The following is a 19,438-nucleotide window of genomic DNA, read 5'->3' as shown; positions in this document are numbered from 1 at the left end:
CATTGTTATCCTGCGACGATAATATTATATATGGCGTTTTTCTCAAAACTAAACGTCATATTTTTATGACGAAACAACCTGCACTGACACACTTAGGTGCTGTAATGTATGGAAAGTGACAGGCTGAGGGTATGGAAGGAGAAGCGGAGGGAAAATGGTGCACCACTGAATCACGAACGCGCTCTCGTGCAATCACAGACAGCGTGAAGTCAGCCGTCGCCTTGGTTACCTTTGACGTCACGTGGCCCAGCCTTGTCTCGGCTCCTGGGGCTGGTCTGATTGGCGGGAAACCCCGTGGATTAGCCCGACCGACAGCCCGTGAGGATCAGCTGAGAGCCGCGGTTAGCTTAGCTCAGACAGGACCATCGTTATTCCCAGACACTCAGGTAAGAGAACATACCACATCGGGATCAGTGCAATGCTTACGTACGCTGTTTCCATAGCTTTATTATCAGCGACCGGAAATTAATTTTATTGGCGATGCTTGATTCAGTGCACAGGACCGAGTAGCTGATGATGCTAACGTGCTGAAAATGAACAATAAGCCTCTGCTTGGCAGATCTAGGCCGCCCCTTTTTGTTTCATCCTCTTGGTGTGATATCTGGTATAGTCGGACATACAGTTAAAGATATAGATAACATTACATGTTTATATGTTTGTGTGCAGTCAGTAACTCTGCGCGCCCCCTTAAATATAACGATGTTTCAGTGAACCGCAACGTCATTTTTGTGCTGAAACAAGCCGAAACCGCGCTCGTGTCTCGGTTCTCCGGTTTGTTCTTTCAATCGACGGTAATTGGTTCTGTCATTTTACTTTAAGTTAATTTGATTCAGACTATATTATATTGAGTAATTCAGGTGACAATATCAGACGGACGTTCAAAATTCAACGCGTCGTGTATATAACCTTAATCGTGAGATCTGAATGACAAACAGCGCCGTCGGTTTGTGGACGTGTGCAAATGAAATAAAAGGCATTGCTTGTTTCTCGATAATACCGATAGTAGCGGGTTCTTTAGTCGGCCGTGGAGATGGGCAGGGCAGACCTGCCTTCTACATATGGCTTAGCCAACAAGCTAACTGTTGTATCCTGAAAGCAGCGGCAAATTATGTCATTGTGACATTTTTCCGCACACACTCGCCGCTCTGCGTAGATACTCGAAGGCATGTTGTTGGTTTTGTGCACGGCACACTAAAATACTTGTACTAAACAAGCCCCAGACCTCTAGTTGCTGGTTAAGCTTTGTGTAGTCAGCGAGTTAACGTTACCCACTCGACAGCGATCTATAATTTGGCCCCTCTTAACTCCACAAGGGTAGTTAACCCAGAAGTATAAGCATAATGTTTTAATAGGTTTTCGCTGGTGATATTGAAGGATGTGTTAACCAGAATGTGAAAGACTGACAGCTTCAGTCGCCATTAGCGAGCACGCAAGAGATGAATGGTGACCAGTGCTGTCGTTCTGCCAAATGTCGCTTTTTTGTTTTTCGCGGAATGAAGCCAGTCGTACGGTTTGGGAATGGAATGTTTTAGGACTGAATGAGGGCAGGATGTTATTTTTGGTTGTGAACTGTCTCTTTAAGGTATAATATAACATGTAAAGCGCGTGAATGGGTAGCTATGGGAACTGGGCGTGGTTGTCGAAAACGGCACATCCGCATATTTCCCCCTCACAGTAATATGACACTGGAGGGCAAACACTTACAACTAACTTTTAGTTATTTATCTCTATATGATTGCTCCCCGTGCACGAATACAAGCCTATCAGTTTAATCTGATATTTGTATGTTTGCAAAATGTGGTTGCTTACGTTACCCTTTGCTTTCACTTTTTGAGTTTTCACTAAAGGCTACTATATACTTGTTCACAGAGATACTGTATCAATGACTTTTTGTTGTATTTATTTAGGAAAGCAGTATAATTTGAATGTTATGCAACATAATAAAGGAATTTTCACCCCAAAACAAAAATCATTTACTCACCCATTACTTGTTTAGAGTTTTTTGTGTCAAAATATATTTTGAAACCATTTGTAATCCTGTAACCATTGACTTCCATAGTATTTGTTTTTTCTAGTATGGAAGTCAATGTTTAGAGGTTATCGGCTTTCTTTAAAATATCTTCTGTGTTCAACAGAAGAAAGAAATTTATAAAGGTTTGGAACTGAGGGTGAGTACATTTTCATTTTGGGGTGAACTATCACTTTAAGTGATTATTGAAGAGAAGTGGAACAGCAGCTTCTGTTTATGATATGTAGTGGCACTGGATGAAACAACAATACATTCAATGCTATGACATTTTTCAGGATTTTCACAAGGATGACTTTATGAACTTGCATTTGCTTTTAATCAATAGTTAGTCACATGACACCACATGAAGGCCCAAAAGAAGACTGATCAAGCAAACCTGTTATGACTCAAAATAAATAATATGGTCATAGCTTTTGATTTTTATGTCTATTGGAGAACGATGATGAAAGTGTTTAAATAGAAAGCATTTTAAGTGCCTGATATTGTGTTTCAAGTAATGTTAGTGACAAAAATGTCAAAATTTAGGTGAAACAATTAGTGTTAGAGTATATTTACGTATAAAGGTCAAAAACAAAATGATTCAAGCCTTTACCAATTAGAAATGTAACATTTTAATTCAATGATATTTTAAATTATTAAAAACATCTAGTGATTTGAAGAATCCTTAACAAAAATTAAATGAATTAGATTTTTTTTACTTTTTTAAAATTGTTCGTGTAACTATTTAAATAATACGCCAGAAGTTTTTGTTCTATAAACTGAAGAATAACAGTGAATACGCTGTTACACTGATTTTTAGAAATAAAGGTACAAAATTTGTCACTTGAAGTCTGGGACGGTACCTTTTTTTAAAGTTACACTCTAAAAGGTCTATTTTGTGTGACATATTAAATATTGCATTTTAAAATACTGATTTATTTTAATATGCGGACAACAGCATTCCGAACAACAACATCTTCACGCACCTGCAGTGTTTCCAAAACGCGAGGTGCAACACACTGCCTGTTGACAAGAAAAAAAGAAGCACGGTGCTCTTTTTTTTGTCACTAGGAAATGACTGAATCAACTGCGTATTGTGAGTGAGTGTTGCTGTCTATGTTTTTATAATTGTAATATTCAATAATATTGTGATATTCAAGATTTGTAAAGTGATACAACGCTACATAACTTGAAACAGCGACCACAAGTCTCTCCTCCATCTTAAAAAATCTCCGTAGTCATCTTGACAACACAAACACTGCTGTCACCTCAAAGGAAGCCCAGCCTCTACTTTTATTTAATTGAAGAACGTATTTAATGGAAGAATTGAAAAACGAAATAATCCCCTCAGGTTTTGTCTTGTAATTCAACTGTGAGCACAGCACGCAGAAGCAAAACAGTGAATAGTTAGTAAACCATTTAAAAGATGCGCCTCTCAATGCAAAAAGTGATCGGCTCCTTATGCAGCCAAACTTTAAAAACATATAAAATAATACGTTTTAATAATTTAACTGATACCATTAATCGGTTAAAAACACACCTTTTGGGTTAATGGTTAATCTGTTATTTTGTGCATCCCTAGTACACAGATATTTGTATCTAAAATAATCAATTTTTTTGCCAGAAACAAATAAAGTAGGACAATGTAAATGGGACACGTTCATATGTATGGACTGGACACATTGTAATCTAAAAAATAAAATCTGTATGTTCCATAGATGACCCATATATTTTAAATGTGGATCCTGTATATGATTTTTTTTAAGTTATTTTGGTTACAGTAGATCTGAAATAAACATGTATTCCTGACACATTTTTTTTTTTTGATTTGGTAACACAAAATGTTTTGGGGGTAAGCTTGTATGTAACCTGTCAGACTTGAAATAAACCAAATCAAATGTCTAATTGAACTTCAACTCTTTTTGTTCAGCACTGAGCAGCCATGGACAAGAGCGAGCTAGTGCAAAAAGCCAAGCTGGCCGAGCAGGCAGAGCGCTACGACGACATGGCAGCCGCTATGAAGGCTGTCACTGAGGGTGACATTGAACTGTCGAACGAGGAGCGCAACCTGCTCTCGGTGGCCTACAAGAACGTGGTGGGTGCCCGTCGCTCATCCTGGAGGGTTGTCTCCAGTATCGAGCAGAAGATGGAGGGCAGTGACAAGAAGCAGCAAATGGTCAAGGAATATCGGGAAAAGATCGAGAAGGAGCTGAAGGAGATCTGCAATGACGTACTGGTAAGAATCTTACGACTGCAATAATCCCAGTCATTTGGATTGTGCATCTCACATTCTGACCTCTGGGATACACGCAAGATGCACGTCTTTGCTTTCGTCCCTGTTTCTTTATTGCAAGTGTTGGTGGGTAACGTAGGTTGATAATCCTGCTTGTGTTAATTACTCATCATGAGCAAGGCCCTCTTTCAGCCAAGCCTATTAGTCCAGGCCTGATCTCATTTGTTCCAACGCAATGCACAGGTGTCCTTTTGCTGGGACAGTTATTGTCGCCCTCTTTAGATGATGACAGATTTAAGGGGTCAGGGTCTATTTAATTTCTCTTCCAACCTGCTGAAATGCCAGTTTGTAGAGATTTGACTTCACTATTTACGTCGCATAGACTATTTAAAATGAGTTATCTTTTATACTTGACTTATATTGTGCAGAACTCAATGTATTTTTAATTAAAAAACTATTTATCATCCAAAGTTTATCCTTTAGGATGAATTAGAAGTTTAAAATACGGGGAATTTTCGTTGCTCTAGTCTCTTGTTGACGTAATGGTTGTGAACCACAGATTCATAGAGACGCATGTAAAGGAGTTAAATGTTATTGTGAATAAAATGTTATTGTCATATATTCATCTGTACTATCAAAAACCTAGACATCAGACGCAAAAAGATAATTATGAGGAAATGTAGATTCTAACTAGGACCAGACAGAATCTGCGGACATTATTTGCTATTTCTGCGCAGAAGTTTGTATATAAAATCTGTGGATTTATTCGGAATCTTTTTGGGAGGATCATAACTACAAACTTAATATATGAAATAAAAAAAATAATATCTTTTAAACTTTTATTTAATATTTACAATGCAAATCCAGTTAGGTCCACTTATTTAATGAACAAAGCAAGTCTCTCATATAATATATTTACTAAAAGACAAAATATTACCTTACAAACGCTATTGTAAATAAATCATTTGAACATGTTTGTTTTTGTCAATAATATTACTGAAATTAATTTAAAAACAAAATAAATATAAATGTACAAACATTTACACTAGTAAATAAATAAACTTGTGGAAATTGCGGATTTCTGCGCCCACTGATTCTGTGTGGACCTAGTTATAATGCACCATTCCCACATTCCTCTCAAAAGCAGGGATTTCTCTCAATTCAAAGCCATTGTGTTATTTTATAACTAAATATTTTATAGAAGGTTCATTTTGTTTGTTTACCTTAGTAATTAAATGTACTGATAAACATTTTAGGAAAAGATTAAGTAATTACAGGCAGTGAATTTTGTAAACATCAATTAATGAACTAAAAATGGCATCTTGATTAGCACAAAATGTAGATGCAAGTTTTCATGTTTTTCTTTCTTTTTTTACACTGCCTGTCTTTAGGCAATAGTGCTTAAACTGAGTTGTGAAAGAATTTGTTGTTGGTACATTATAGAAGACAGGAATTTTAAGTCCACTTCAGTAAGCTATAAGTCAAGTCCCCCGAGTAGCATGCTCTCGCGGAGGCTTCGGCCAAAGTCTGAGGAAGTGAGAGAGGCCACTAATTAGCTTTTAGCAGCTGTTTGGGTGGGAGAGAAGAGGCTCTGTAATGTGGTGTGGGAAGTGAAGAGTCCTCCAGAGGGCACGAGGACAGTTGAACTCAACAATATGGCTGAGGACCAAACATGGGCACAGTAAAGTACTTGACTAAAGCTGCATGTGGATGCACAGAACTTTTCCTTAAGACAGTATTTATTTTATCTACCTTCATCTCCAGATCCTGGTGAATGGGAGATCAAACCACAGGAGAGTAAGAGTTTTGTTTGAAGGGGGGGGAATAAACTGGCCCTGTGTGCGCATAGCATGAAAGTGAGCTACGGTACAGGTTGACTCACCTCTAATCCCATAATGACAGCAGCTGAGCTGCTGTTTTTGGGCCACTGACCCGTAGCTCTCCACATTACAGCCAAAGGGAGTTTTACCTGCACTGCTTTAGTATTCAGAAGAGTGGAGCGAGACTATGATGTCATGTGAATTCCTGCGTATTATGTAACCTCATGTTGCATTGAGTTCTTTAAAGTCTTTACACTGCGTGCTAATCAGGCGTGATAGGACAAGATTTCAATGCCAAACATTTTTTTTCTCCATGCTAGAAGCAGAAAACTAAATCACAGACAGTCAGAACAGAACATGAACTGTTTTTACACGTCTTTTTCACAGATTCTTTTTTTTCATCTCCAGATGGTATGATTTCCATTTGTAAGGAAGCATTTTATGTAGTATTGTAATGTGTAATGTTCAGTTTTTCTGAACGTACACATTCAGACTAGGGCTGCACAATATATCATTTCGGCATCGATATCGCAATGTGAACATTCGCAGTAGTCTCATCGTGAGTATATGCAATGTTGAGTCTGGATATAATGAAACTTTTTACAAGTGTTGCGTGTGGTTTTTTTTGGGGCGGGGGAGACTGACTGTGTGAGGGTTTTAAAAGCATGCAGGCCCAAGAGATTGTACTATTTTTACTCTGAAAGATTAATAGTGATAAATTTTATTGAATTGTTTATAAAAATGAAGACTATGAAAAAAGATTGCAATCTCGATTCAACCCCTAGACGATCTTAATCCAGTATTTCTACGATTCTGCCAATCATATTTTCAAGTTCAGAAGAGAAGCAAAGGCGGCTGCACGAGTCTTTTAATTCTTTCACATACGTTGCTCAGTGACATGGACACCTCCAAATGATGTTGAAAGAGTCACATACTGTATTTATAAGGTATAATTTACCCAAAAATGTCATTTGTCTTCATATAATGCTGGATTCGCGGCCGGGAACTCACACGTGACATGAGCTGCTGACTGTGAGCTGTTACCACAGAGAGGGCGGGCGCGCGCCCTACTTAATGATAGACGTGCGTGCGTCTACTTTAGTGAACAGAACCTGTATAGGCTGTGAATAACAGGTAATAAAGTTGTAAATAATATTCAGTTTGTGGCGCAGACGGATCGTTTGAGAGCCGCACACAAAGTATGAACAACACTTAGCAGTGAAAATGAAACCGAAAGTGTGCACATCATTTAAATCATCATATCGCATTTTAGAGTTATGATTGCGACAAGCATCTTATGTTTTTTTCCTTCATAGCGAACACACAGTTATTCATGAAAATAAACGTTTACAGTGTCAGTATAACTACTCTAGCCTTGAATATAATGTAAGAGGGAATCTGCTAATGACATGTCTCATTTTCTAACAATGTTGTCAATGACAGATTGCAAGCATATATCTCAAACATAATAATTCAACATCAGAATTATTATAAGTAGAATAGAATTATTTATAGAAACAAGTAGACCTACACATTATTATTATTGTTTTACCATATGTTTGAGAAAAAAACAATAATAGTTGACTCATATTAAACTTTCTTTTACATCTACAGAATCGTCATCTTTATTTTAAACAAAAAAAATCACGATTCTCATTTTAGCCAGAATCGTGCAGCTCTACTATGCAGTAATATTTTACATCTGATTATTCAGTTACTGTATCCCTGAATACAATTCAACTCCTTAAAAACCAATGTTTAAATAATTTGTATCTTTTTCTTTATTGAATTTATCTATTCTTGTGTCTTATATTTTATGCACACCCCTACAGAATCATCCCAGTTAATCTAAATATATTTTTTTTTTCCCAAATAGTTACTTAACACATCTAGTGAAATTGTATTCATAATGCAGTATATGTCACAGTATAAAAAAAAATCACAATGTTAGATTTTTTTTTCAATATTGTGCAGCCCCAATTCAGTCCCTTTTTCCGTGTTTAATGTACACAAGTGGGGTTTTGGTCTGATAGAAACAATATGACCAACAAAATATAGCGTCACATTTCACTTTGACCTTTTCACCTGGTTTTAAAATGTGTTTGTAGTCAGGACGTTAGAAGTCAAGAGAGCAGCTATGAATTTTATCATAATCCATGTGTTTTAAAACAGTGTCTACTTTATTTTGGTCTTTTACTTTCTCACAGCACTTGATCTGAAAAGCAATTTCAAAGCTTTTTGTTTATCAATCAGTGTTTGGTGTTGTGTGATCAGAATCATACAAATCTATCTTAATATCACGAGTACATAGAGCCTTAGCATTACTGGTTAGGACAATGTTTCAGAGACTAAATCTAAAGTTTTCATTTTGATGTGGTAATATTATGAGGGCTAGAATGCATAAATTATGACTGATGCTCTTCAATTACTTTTTTATATACTTTTAGAAACTCCTGTTCTGTTCTGTTGTTACTTCATATTGTAGCAAAACTATAGAATACACAAGACATGTCACTCGTATAGTTTTGAATGGAGTAAAATGTAACTGTCAATATGGCGAATGAAGCCCCGCCTACTATTACAAGAGCCAATCATGGATCTTTATAGACTGACCTTTCTCTGGGGTGATTATCGGACCAGATATGTGCTTTTACAACAGTTTGGTGGTCAACAAACGCACTGGAATGCATTGATATTGTGTAGAACAGCCATAAATGAGGTTGGTGACGTGATCTTGTTCCTTTCGAGTGCGTATGCGCATTAGCTTGGGCATCCTGAAAAAATGCTGATTTAGTTTGATTCCATTGTTTAGAAACACACTTATGAGATAGTTGTTGTTTAATTTTACTGGTAAATAAGCTTGGCAAACAGTTTTGGAGAATTTGATGTTTCCCCATTCAAACAGAATGACCAAGTGTACTGCCCAAGAGGCGTTTCAAAGATGGCTACCGAGTGAAATGACTTGCCTTAAAGGGACTTTGATGGTAGTAATTATTTTCTTGTGTCTGTCATAGTTAAATTGTCAAATTAATTAATGCACAGCCGAACTCCATCCTTTCAATAGGCAGTAAATTGATCATAAATGCAATAAATTTAACAACTCTCCCACCATTTCAGAACAAGCTTGATGTAAAAGTGATTTCTCTGTAGTTGTGTGTCATACGTTATTACACTATTGGACCATTTTGCCAACATGAGCATACATTTACATATATTTGCATTTTATCATTTAATATAAAGGGGGAAGTAAGTGGCAGTAGGCAGGCAGGTTGCACTTTTATTATCACTAAATACACGTCTAATAAAAAGACTAAACCGCTCTTACGCAAACTGCTGTGATCTCATCCATGTGTCTCCACAATGGGGAGGAAATGGTTATGCAAACCAATAACTGTATCTGTCAGAGTAGAGACACTGTACATTGCAGCCTGCCATTAAAAGCACAAGTAGGTCATTGGTTCATCGGTGATGTCACTTAATAAGGTTAAATGAATAATTTGAACTGGAATGCATAAACGGTTCCAGTTATTGAGACATTGAAGTCATTTTTAAAGATCTTGTCAATTTGACCTTTGATGTAATAAAGGTCACAAACCAATGAAATCCTTAAATGTGTTGGAACGGTATCAACCATGACAAAATCAATTGATCCATTGAGACTTCCTTCACCATATATGTGGTTGTCATTGGAGAGTTTACAGATGCTTATAGCCGCGATGACCCTGTGGTTCTGTTCAGGGTGGTGACAATCAGGCCAGTCGAGCTGTGAACAAGTCCAGCAAGCTCGATGACCTAGTTGTACAAGCACTAGCTCACACGGCGTAGTCAATTTTCCCATTCTCCCCTTCCCCCTCCCTGCAACAGAAAGTCTCAGAAGCATCTGTGAAACTGCAGTCTTGCCACAAGCTGCCGGGCCTCTGTCGTCCCCAAAGGCGATACAAGGTTGCTGTCCAAATACCTAGAATGCTAAAACTCTAGAAATAACATTGTGAGACTAAACGCTTTTTACTGCAAACGATATCCTAGACATATTAGCTCATGAGGTTTCATGGTTTCACCAAAGCCTCTCTTTTTTTGACACAGGATGCCGTCAAACAAGTTCTACAGAACCCTTATCTCGCCATATCTTTACTGCTGTTTAGTTTTGTGGTACTCAGCACTGCTTCCCTGTTTTCTTTAAAAACATTGAAAGCAGGATCCAAAATCATTTGACAAACCGCTAATAAGGCTTTTCACTTTTGTCTGTGCTTTGTAGGTTCTTCTGGACAAGTATCTCATCCCCAAAGCGACCCCAGCTGAAAGTAAAGTCTTCTATCTGAAAATGAAAGGCGATTACTTTCGCTACTTAGCAGAGGTGGCTGTGGGAGAGGAGAAAAACGGTAAGCCATTTTATCAAGTCTATCTATTTAACATTAACGGCAATACTCATGTTATGCCAAACCTGTGGGATGTTTTTGATATTTAGAAATATTATAGATTTTTTTTGTTTGTTTCTACTTTGAACATTATTCCATTTGTGTTCAATTAAATGCTAAATTGTAGGTTTTGTAGGAAAATGAGTCTTTACTTGGTGGGCTAAGCAAAACTTGGAGCTCCTTCCATCTTTAATTCTAGTTACCATTTTCAGATTAGCCTGCTAGTTAATTGTGCAGTTGTTTGTATAATGCTGCATAGCTGCGGTAGTGACAAGTCCTCACCACCTGCCCATGAGCGTACTGACTTCTGCTAAAATTGTACCGTTTCCGCAAACTGTTGACACGAAGCCAAGCTTGAGAGGAAGTAAGGGGGTGGAAATCTCTAAAGAGGATCCGTTTTGGGGGGTTTTGTGCAGTTGTGGCCCATTCATAAACTTTGGTTTTCATAGTTTCATAATTCAGTCATAACATACCATTTTAAAAATGTACCGTTAGTAAGTGTTACATTTTTGAAGCAATCACACATCAAAGCACACCTTAAATTGATTAAAGTAACAGTAAAATCTTATAATTTGGTGCAAAATCTATTTTAAATGAAGTTCTTCATGGTTTCAGTGTATATAATTTCACAGGATGATAGTGATAGTTAGGGATTATTATAAACAAAGGTTTTATAGCTGCTGAGAATTCACAAGACTTTGTTAAAATGTCTGCTTAAATAATTTCACAAGATAACAGTATTTATATTTCTGATTAAATAAGCATAGCCTTAGTGGGCATCAAACACACACACAAATAAAACAACAGACTTCTCAGTGTTAAAGTGAAGCTTATCAACCTCAAAATGTTTACCAATTATGAAACTGACTACCAGACACCATATTAGCTGACTCTGTTCACAGGCCAATTCTATTTAAAGCAGATACTATGTAAACCTTGAAAAGTTTAGCGCTCCATTGTCTGTCTTGGCCGAGTCAGAAAGGAACAAGGGCTGTGATGTGCATAACAGGAAGACTCTTGCTGTTGGCTTCCTGTGCCAGGAGGTTGACAAGCTCAGGGCGTGGCTTTAGGATTCAGTTGTGGGAAAGAGAGAGAGCGGGAAAAAATTAAAGGAGGGTCTGTAGTGGAAATGCTTAGCGGCCTGATTTCCTTCCTTCATTGGAACAGGTGCAGACATGTGAGTCCACCCACCTTACTGAATGAATGAAAGAGCTGTGTGTGTGTGTGTGTTCACATGTGTGGGTGGATTGAGCTTCACAGCCTTCTGGAATACAGTTCCTTCATATTAATTTAGCCGTTTGGACGTCTCTCGCTGACACCATCTGAGAGGGTGTTTACATGACACTCTTTTCAGCTAAAAACAGAAAAATGTATTCATTTTGCCCAGGGCTTTTAAAAACTGGTATCAAAAGATTTGAAAATGTTTCCATTATCAAACGCCAACAATGGGCTTTGGTGAAAATATATAGCTTATTAAGGTCAATCTGTGTTTGTCAATTTGAGAAATCTGTATGAACGGGGATTGATTTAACAACATTGTTGTCTATGTTAAACCTTTCAGAAACGTTAAAGATCTTTGAGTTTTTGTTGTCATGTAAACATAGTTAGTTTGTTAGTACTTCAGGAATGCTGCTAAGCTATTATTTAGCACTATACATTTTTTTTTATAAACTAAACTGAAAGTTTGATTAATAGTTAGACAATCCTTTAGCTGATGCTAGATTTTAGGGACAGTCTGAGGGTTTTATTTATTTCTTTATTCAGCATCGCGTCTCAAAGAGGCTGCTTTAAGTCATGGACGATGTGTTTTTAGAAGGACAAATGCATTATCCATAACCTGAAACCATTTTTTTTTTTTGAGAAACCAGAATTTCCACTATGGCCAATAAACAATATTATATCGAATCGCGATGAAATTTGTCAATAGCTATGTTTCCATCCACCTATTTTTATGCGTATTTTGGAGATGTGCATAAACCGCTTGATGAAAACGCATCAGTTTTGAAAATGTATATAAAAATGTTAATAACTAGAGCTGCACAATTAATCGAAAAAAGATCGCGATCTCATTCGACCCCCTAGACGATCCTAATCCAGCATTTCTACGATTCTGCCAATCATATTTTCAAGTTCAGGAGAGAAGCAAAGGCAGCTGCACGAGTCTTTTCATTATTTCACACACATTGCTCAGCGACATGGACACCTCCAAATGATGTTGAAAGAGTCACATACTGTATTTATAAGGTATAATTTACCTAAAAAATTCATTTCACAAATTCATTCTCTTCATATAATGCTGGATTTGCGGCCGGGAAATTTGCGGATGGAGCTGCTGACCGTGAGCTGTTATCACAGAGAGGGCGGGCGCGCGCCCTACTTAATGATAGACGCGCGCGTTTACTTTAGTAAACAGAACCTGCATAGGCTGTGAGTAACAGGTAATAAAGCTGTAAATAATATTCAGTTTGTGGCACAGAGGGATCGTTTGAGAGCCGCTTGCGAAGTATGAACAGCACTAAGCAGTGAAAATGAAACCGAAAGTGTGCACATCATTTAAATCATCATATCGCATTTTAGAGTTATGATTGCTACACGCATTTGATATGTTTTTTCTTTCATAGCGGACACACAGTTGTTCATGAAAATAAATGTTTACCGTGTCAGTATAACTACTCTAGCCTATATAATGTTGATTTTACCAGTGAATAAAATGGTCTAATAATGCTGTCCATGGCAGATTGCAAGCATAGGCCTATATCTCAAACAAAATTCAACATCAGAATTATTATAAGTAGAATAGAATTATTTATAGAAATCAGTAGACCTACACATAATATTATTGTTGTTTTACCATATGTTTGAGAAAAAACAATAATAATTGCCGACTCATCTTAACCTTTATTTTCCATCTACAGAATCGTTAAAAAATCATGATCTTTATTTTAAGCAAAAAAACTGCGATTCTCATTTTAGCCAGAATTGTGCAGCTCTTCTAATAACTGAGCAGGATCAACTTTTTATTCGATAAGAAAAGATGCGCATTAACTACGATGGAAACACTTTTACCAAACAAATTCCAGCATGCACGTTAAAAAAAGTAATGTGATTTTATTTTAAGAGCTCATGTGATAGTAAAAGTGTGTGTGAATGGACAAAACAGCAGGCTAAGCACACTGTGAAACATCTGACATGTTGGTCATTCTAAAATGCTGTAGCCATTTCAGTATTATTGTTATATTATTAATAACCTCCAGATATGGAGGAATAATTCAATATGGAAAATAATTATCGAGATTGCATTTTTGCCATATCGTCCAGCTCTAATTCCCACAGTCTTGGTAAACATATACTAGGGAATATTTACAATGTTATCTCTCAACCTGGAAAACTATTGGAAATCTAAAACTGCCCTACAAAATAAATTGTTTTGGGGCCTTTGAACATTTTTGTGTATTGTGGGTGGTTTATTAGTTCTTTAACGCCCCCTAGTGTAAAATGAAATTTCACCGCTTTAGAGCAGAATGTAATGGTTCATGTCAACTAAAAATACAGTTATTTTCTTATTTCTTCATTTTCTGATGCTTCGTTTTTTGTTATTAAATAAAACAATTTCACAATGTTTATTACATTAGCACAAATATTGAATTGTGAAAATTGCTTCAATACACAATAAAACAATAACTACAGAGTTTATTGTCAAAGTTCAACATTCTTTACACATGTTCTTTCTTTCTATCTTCAGCTATCATTGGCAATTCGCAGGAGGCCTACAAGGATGCGTTTGAAATCAGTAAGGCAGAGATGCAGCCCACACACCCCATTCGTCTGGGTCTCGCTCTCAATTTCTCCGTATTCTACTATGAGATTCTCAACTCGCCCGAACAGGCCTGCAAGCTCGCCAAAACAGTAAGTTCTACAGGTTAACAGACACCCACACAAGCTAATCAACAAACTATGAAAGTGTTAGCCATGAAGCATGTTGTGAATACATAGAATATCTACATTAAGCTTGTAATGTTTTTTGTTGGATCTTTTTCTTCTAGGCTTTTGATGAGGCCATCGCAGAGCTCGATTCACTGAATGAAGAATCCTACAAAGACAGCACATTGATCATGCAGCTACTGCGGGACAACTTGACAGTCAGTTTTTTCTTTATTTATTATTTATTATGATAATAATGTTCTTGAAGTAACCTTTTGTAATGTTTAAATTAAAAAACAACAGCTTTTCATTGTAAAATAGACAAAGAATATAATACGAACTGAATCTGATTTGTAATAATAGTTTTCAGGATTTAATGCCACAATGTAATTATTACCTTAAATATCTGAATTACCTTCATAGAGAATACAGGTGTATGTGTGCATAAGATTTTTTGCCATTGTTAAACTGGTATTTAATGGTAATTTATTGGCTATTCAATGTGTGTTTGTGTATATGTAGAGTTCAGAGGCAAAAACCTCTAAGTGTCGTCTGAAATTCTATGTTTACGTTGAGTTATTTTACTTAAAAGACCAGGAAAATAACTTATTCTTTGACACAAAAGTGATATTACTGAACACACACAGGAGCTCGATAAGAATACACATTTTAGAGGAGAATTTCAGACTGCATTTAGAGGTTTTTGCATCTAAACTCTTCATAGATGGATAGATAGATAGACATTTACGGACGGACAGACAGGCAGATCTAGGTATATACAGTTAAAGTCAGATTTATTTTATTTGATATATTTTATCAGCCCCCCTGAATTATTAGGTTCCCTGTTTATTTTTTTCCCCAATTTCTGTTTAACGGAGAGATTTTTTTTCAACACATTTCTAAACAAAATAGTTTTAATAACTCATTTTTAATAACTGATTTATTTTATCTTTTGCCATGATGACAGTAAATAACATTTGACTAGATACAGCTTAAAGTGACATTTAAAGGCTTAACTAGGTTAATTAGGTTAACTAGGCAGGTTAGGGCAATTAGGCAAGTTATTGTGTAACGATGGTTTGTTCTGTAGACTATCGAAAAAATATATAGCTTAAAGGGGCTAAAAATATTGACTCTAAAATGGTTTTTAAAAAAATTAACACTGCTTTTATTCTAGCCAAAATAAAACAAATAAAAAGAAAAAATATTATCAGACATACATGCGAAAATTTCCTTGCTCTGTTAAACATAATTTGGAAATATTAAAAAAAGAAAAAAAATCCAAAGGGGGCTATTAATTATGACTTCAACTGTATATTAAGGCTGCACAATATATTGTTTGAGCATTGATATCACAATGTGTGCGTCCGCAATAGTCACATCGGATAGGATGACCAGAAACTACAAGTCAAAACACGAGATTTATGGAGATGCTGCTGAATTGAACCGTAATAGTAAAAGTTTATTACCAGCATGTGTTTTTAGGACCTATGACTGTATTTTGCATTTGAAGAGTTTAAAACATTTCAGTAGTGCATAAATAAATTTCATAAAGAATAATTCTATTAAATTCTCTTCATGGTGAAGACTATACAATGCTATTTTACATTTGATTATTCAATTTCTTTACCCAGAAAACTCTTTCTTTCCAGAAAAACATAAAGCATTGTTTATTCCGCTAATATTTGCTCAGTTGTGTTTATGACTGTAGTTTATGTATATAATAAATTATATAAACGTATATTTATATTTCACTCCCCTACAAAATCATCCCAAGTAATGCCTTTGCAAAGCTATTTAATAATCTGGTGAAAGTATATCGCAGAGAAAAAAGTATCCAAGACCCTAATATATCTATGTGCATGATATACAGCCACATTGCACTGCTACTCGTGTGATATTACGTTTATACAACAGTTTGACGGCATAATCGTGTGGATAAAAAAGAAAGTCAAACACGGAGAGTCTCAAAACCCTTTTGTAAGAGGAACTACTTTCTTCCGCCATTCATTCACATCTGCAGTTGACGTCAGAACAGCAGAAACCTGTGCGTCTTCTCACACGTCATTTTAGAGCTAGTATTTGAATCTAGCTTAATGTCTAAACCAGTGATGACAAAACAGATGATTTTGCTCACATTTTAAGATTATAAGGCTGAACAGCTTGAAATGCCATCAGTCTACAGAGATTTCCCAGTATTTCTCTGTTGCAATCGGAAGATCATAATATTACCATGGTATAAATACAGCACTACAACCTGCAAAAGAAAGAGATTAAAAAGAAAATAAAGTCATTTACCTGTTTAATAATGATTTGATCAGCTGTAGTTTGAAATTGCACTGTTTTTTTCTCTGAGGGCTTATTATGCAGTTTCTGTCGCCATCTTGTGGATGAACATAGTCAACCGTCTTTGCTCAAAGAAAGGCTAATGGCAGCCGACACACTGTCTCTCAGAAATGATAAATATTTTAAAATAGGCTCTTTCCTTATAAATAAACTGCATACTTGCAATCTAAACAACTACATTCTCGACAAAAAAGCCTAAAAGTACATTATGTTGCCCAACAGCAGCAATATTTGTCACACTGTAGAGCAGGCATGTCCAAACTTGGTCCTGGAGGGCCAGTGTCCAGCAAAGTTTAGTTCCAACCCCAATCAGACACACCTGGGCTAGCTAATCAAGCATTTACTAGGCTTTCTAGAAATATCCTTGCAGGTGTGTTGAGGCAAGTTGGATCTAAAATCTGCTGGACACCGGCCCTCCAGGACCAAGTTTGGAAACCCCTGCTGTAGAGGATCCTCTGCTTGTCGCTGTATGTGGGCGTAGTAATACACGCGGGTGAAGAGGCTGGACGAGTGCTGTTACTGGCAGAATATCACACGTCTATCAGCCGATCAGATTCAAGACCCAGATAGAACTGTTGAATAAATAAATTTGTGGATAATTTTACTGTTTATTTGTATAGTTTATATTTTTTTATATACATAATGTACTTTTTTTTCATGTAAGCATTCAGTCTAGTTAGTGACTGAAACGAATAACTTGCGTCTTCGTCTCTGTTTCTCAGCTGTGGACTTCAGATAACCAGGGCGAAGGCGAAGACGCCGAGGAGGGCCGGGAAAACTGAGTCTGGCTCTGTCCGTCCTTCCCCCTGTCATTCACCTGCCATCATTCCAGCTCACCATCAAACACTGAGACCACCTCATCATCCACCTCTGTCTCTTTTAGTTCTTTTACTCTCGCGCCTTCCTTTGCTTTCTTCCTTCCCTGTCATTGTGGGGTTTTTTTCTAAGGATTTGTGTAACGGGAGGAGGGTGGGACGGGTTAATTAAGCGGGGTGGGTGGGCACTCGGGATGCGTTGGGTCGGGACGGGGGACTGGGAGGGGATGAGGTTTTGTCTGCCTTGTTTTCTCCGTGGGTCGTTGCTTTAGCGTGGATGAATGCGGGTGAGGGCAAGTTCTCAGCTCATGCAAAGTTGCAAGTCAAACCCTTTTGTTATTCGTATACTGTATGTAAATCTCAGTCCAGGGGTCTGTGCGTTTGTCGTACAGCTGCAGTTTAGCGTCTGCATTATATAAGCCCTTTTCTTCGAGTAGAAGTGAGGTTAGCAGTGCTAGTCTTTAGCTAGGAAAGAAGCAACTGTTTGCTCACGTCCTGTAAAATGATGGACAAAAGAAAAAAAGGTTACATTCCATTTATTGTCATTTTCAAATCTCCAATTCCAGGAATTTGGTGCCCTGCAAATGGCATTTATATTTTTCCCCGTTAATCACGAGGTATGGAGGACCCAAGAACAAAGAGCACATAAGCTTGATGCTGTTACTGTATGACTGTACAAGCCGAGTAGTTGGATATACTAGCGTAATTTTGTTTTTCCAGGTATGGTTTGTTTTAGTTTATTTAATTTTATTAATTTTTTTTTTCTCCATTGATTTCTTTTGATACTTGCCTAATTTGCATGTGGCTATGAAGTAGTTAATATGGGGAGGAAAGGGAGATCGTGGGCCGGCTAGCTTTGTGTCATGTCTCTGGATTTTTTTCATACAGAACACCCAAGCATAAATGTTATTTGGAGGGAAAATATGTAATTTCATGTAAGTGGATTAAAAATAATTTAACACAATGATTTTGTAATGTGTTTTTATTTTTTTTGGAATAGCATGTGTGATTGTTAGGGTAGTAGGATATTGTGATGGAGGTAAAACCTTTTTAAAATATGTTATCAAATAATATTAAATATCATTAAGATGAAAATGGCATAAGGCAGGGCGAGTTTTTTTTTTTATGTAGCACATTTTATACACGGTGGCAATTCAAAGTGCTTTACATAAACAGGATTAAAAGAGACTAGTATAATAAAATAAAAATAACTAATAACAGTTATTAAAAACAGATTAAGACGTATTAAAAAAGCTAATAAAAGAATGAAAAAAGAAAAAGACATAAAAGTGTGATCTGTTGGACAAACTCTGTGCTCATTCTGTAAAGGCACAGCTAAACCGATGTGTTTTCAGTCTAGATTTGAATGAGCCTAATGTTGGAGCACATCTGATCATTTCTAAGGACTGTAGTTGGTGTACTGTTTAGTAAAGGTGAATTAAAATAATTAAAAGTGAATAATGTTTGTTATTTTAGAACAAAATTTAAGTTTAAAATCTGTTAAAAAGAAAACTGAATGATGCAGTTCTGACAAAAATGAAAGAACATTGATGTTTTCAACACATAATAAATATAACATTGTTCAAACTAGATTGACGATTTAGAAAATTAAACTTTTCATCACAGGAATAGATTGCATTTTAAAGATATTAAAATGGAAAAGTTTTAGGGGTCTGCAGCAAGGGTGAACAGTAAAAATTACATTGCAAATTTCTCCCCTTTTACCTAATTTTCATGAAAATATGACATCTTTAGATAACTCCTCAAATAGTCTGAACAAATTTGACTTGAATGCTTGTGGAAATGTTATCCCTGTAATGCTCTGTTGTTTTCTTTTTTTATTGAACAGCAAATGGTCAGCAATTTTTACAGTATAATGA

The 19,438-nt window shown here is 36.5% G+C and overlaps 1 protein-coding gene across 1 annotated transcript; it reads left to right on the top strand.

Annotated features, from left to right (window-relative positions):
• The first annotated feature begins 277 nt into the window (after positions 1–277).
• Positions 278–18,522, top strand: ywhabl (tyrosine 3-monooxygenase/tryptophan 5-monooxygenase activation protein, beta polypeptide like). The gene is made up of 6 exons (XM_056475029.1): positions 278–386; positions 3,939–4,244; positions 10,317–10,440; positions 14,219–14,382; positions 14,520–14,615; positions 17,466–18,522. The coding sequence occupies exons 2-6, from the start codon at positions 3,951–3,953 to the stop codon at positions 17,523–17,525; spliced, it is 738 nt and encodes a 245-aa protein (XP_056331004.1). The 5' UTR covers positions 278–386; positions 3,939–3,950; the 3' UTR covers positions 17,526–18,522.
• Positions 18,523–19,438: the final 916 nt, after the last annotated feature.

The sequence above is a fragment of the Danio aesculapii genome, chromosome 16 (genome assembly GCF_903798145.1).
Source record: "Danio aesculapii chromosome 16, fDanAes4.1, whole genome shotgun sequence".
NCBI lineage: Eukaryota > Metazoa > Chordata > Actinopteri > Cypriniformes > Danionidae > Danio > Danio aesculapii.
This window is presented reverse-complemented; position numbering and strand designations above follow the sequence as displayed.

Coding starts and splice junctions, on each gene's coding strand:
- ywhabl (XM_056475029.1), top strand. CDS start 3,951: ATGGACAAGAGCGAGCTAGTGCAAAAAGCCAAGCTGGCCGAGCAGGCA. Junction 14,383..14,519: donor CCTGCAAGCTCGCCAAAACA/GTAAGTTCTACA, acceptor TTTTTCTTCTAG/GCTTTTGATGAGGCCATCGC. Junction 14,616..17,465: donor TACTGCGGGACAACTTGACA/GTCAGTTTTTTC, acceptor TCTGTTTCTCAG/CTGTGGACTTCAGATAACCA.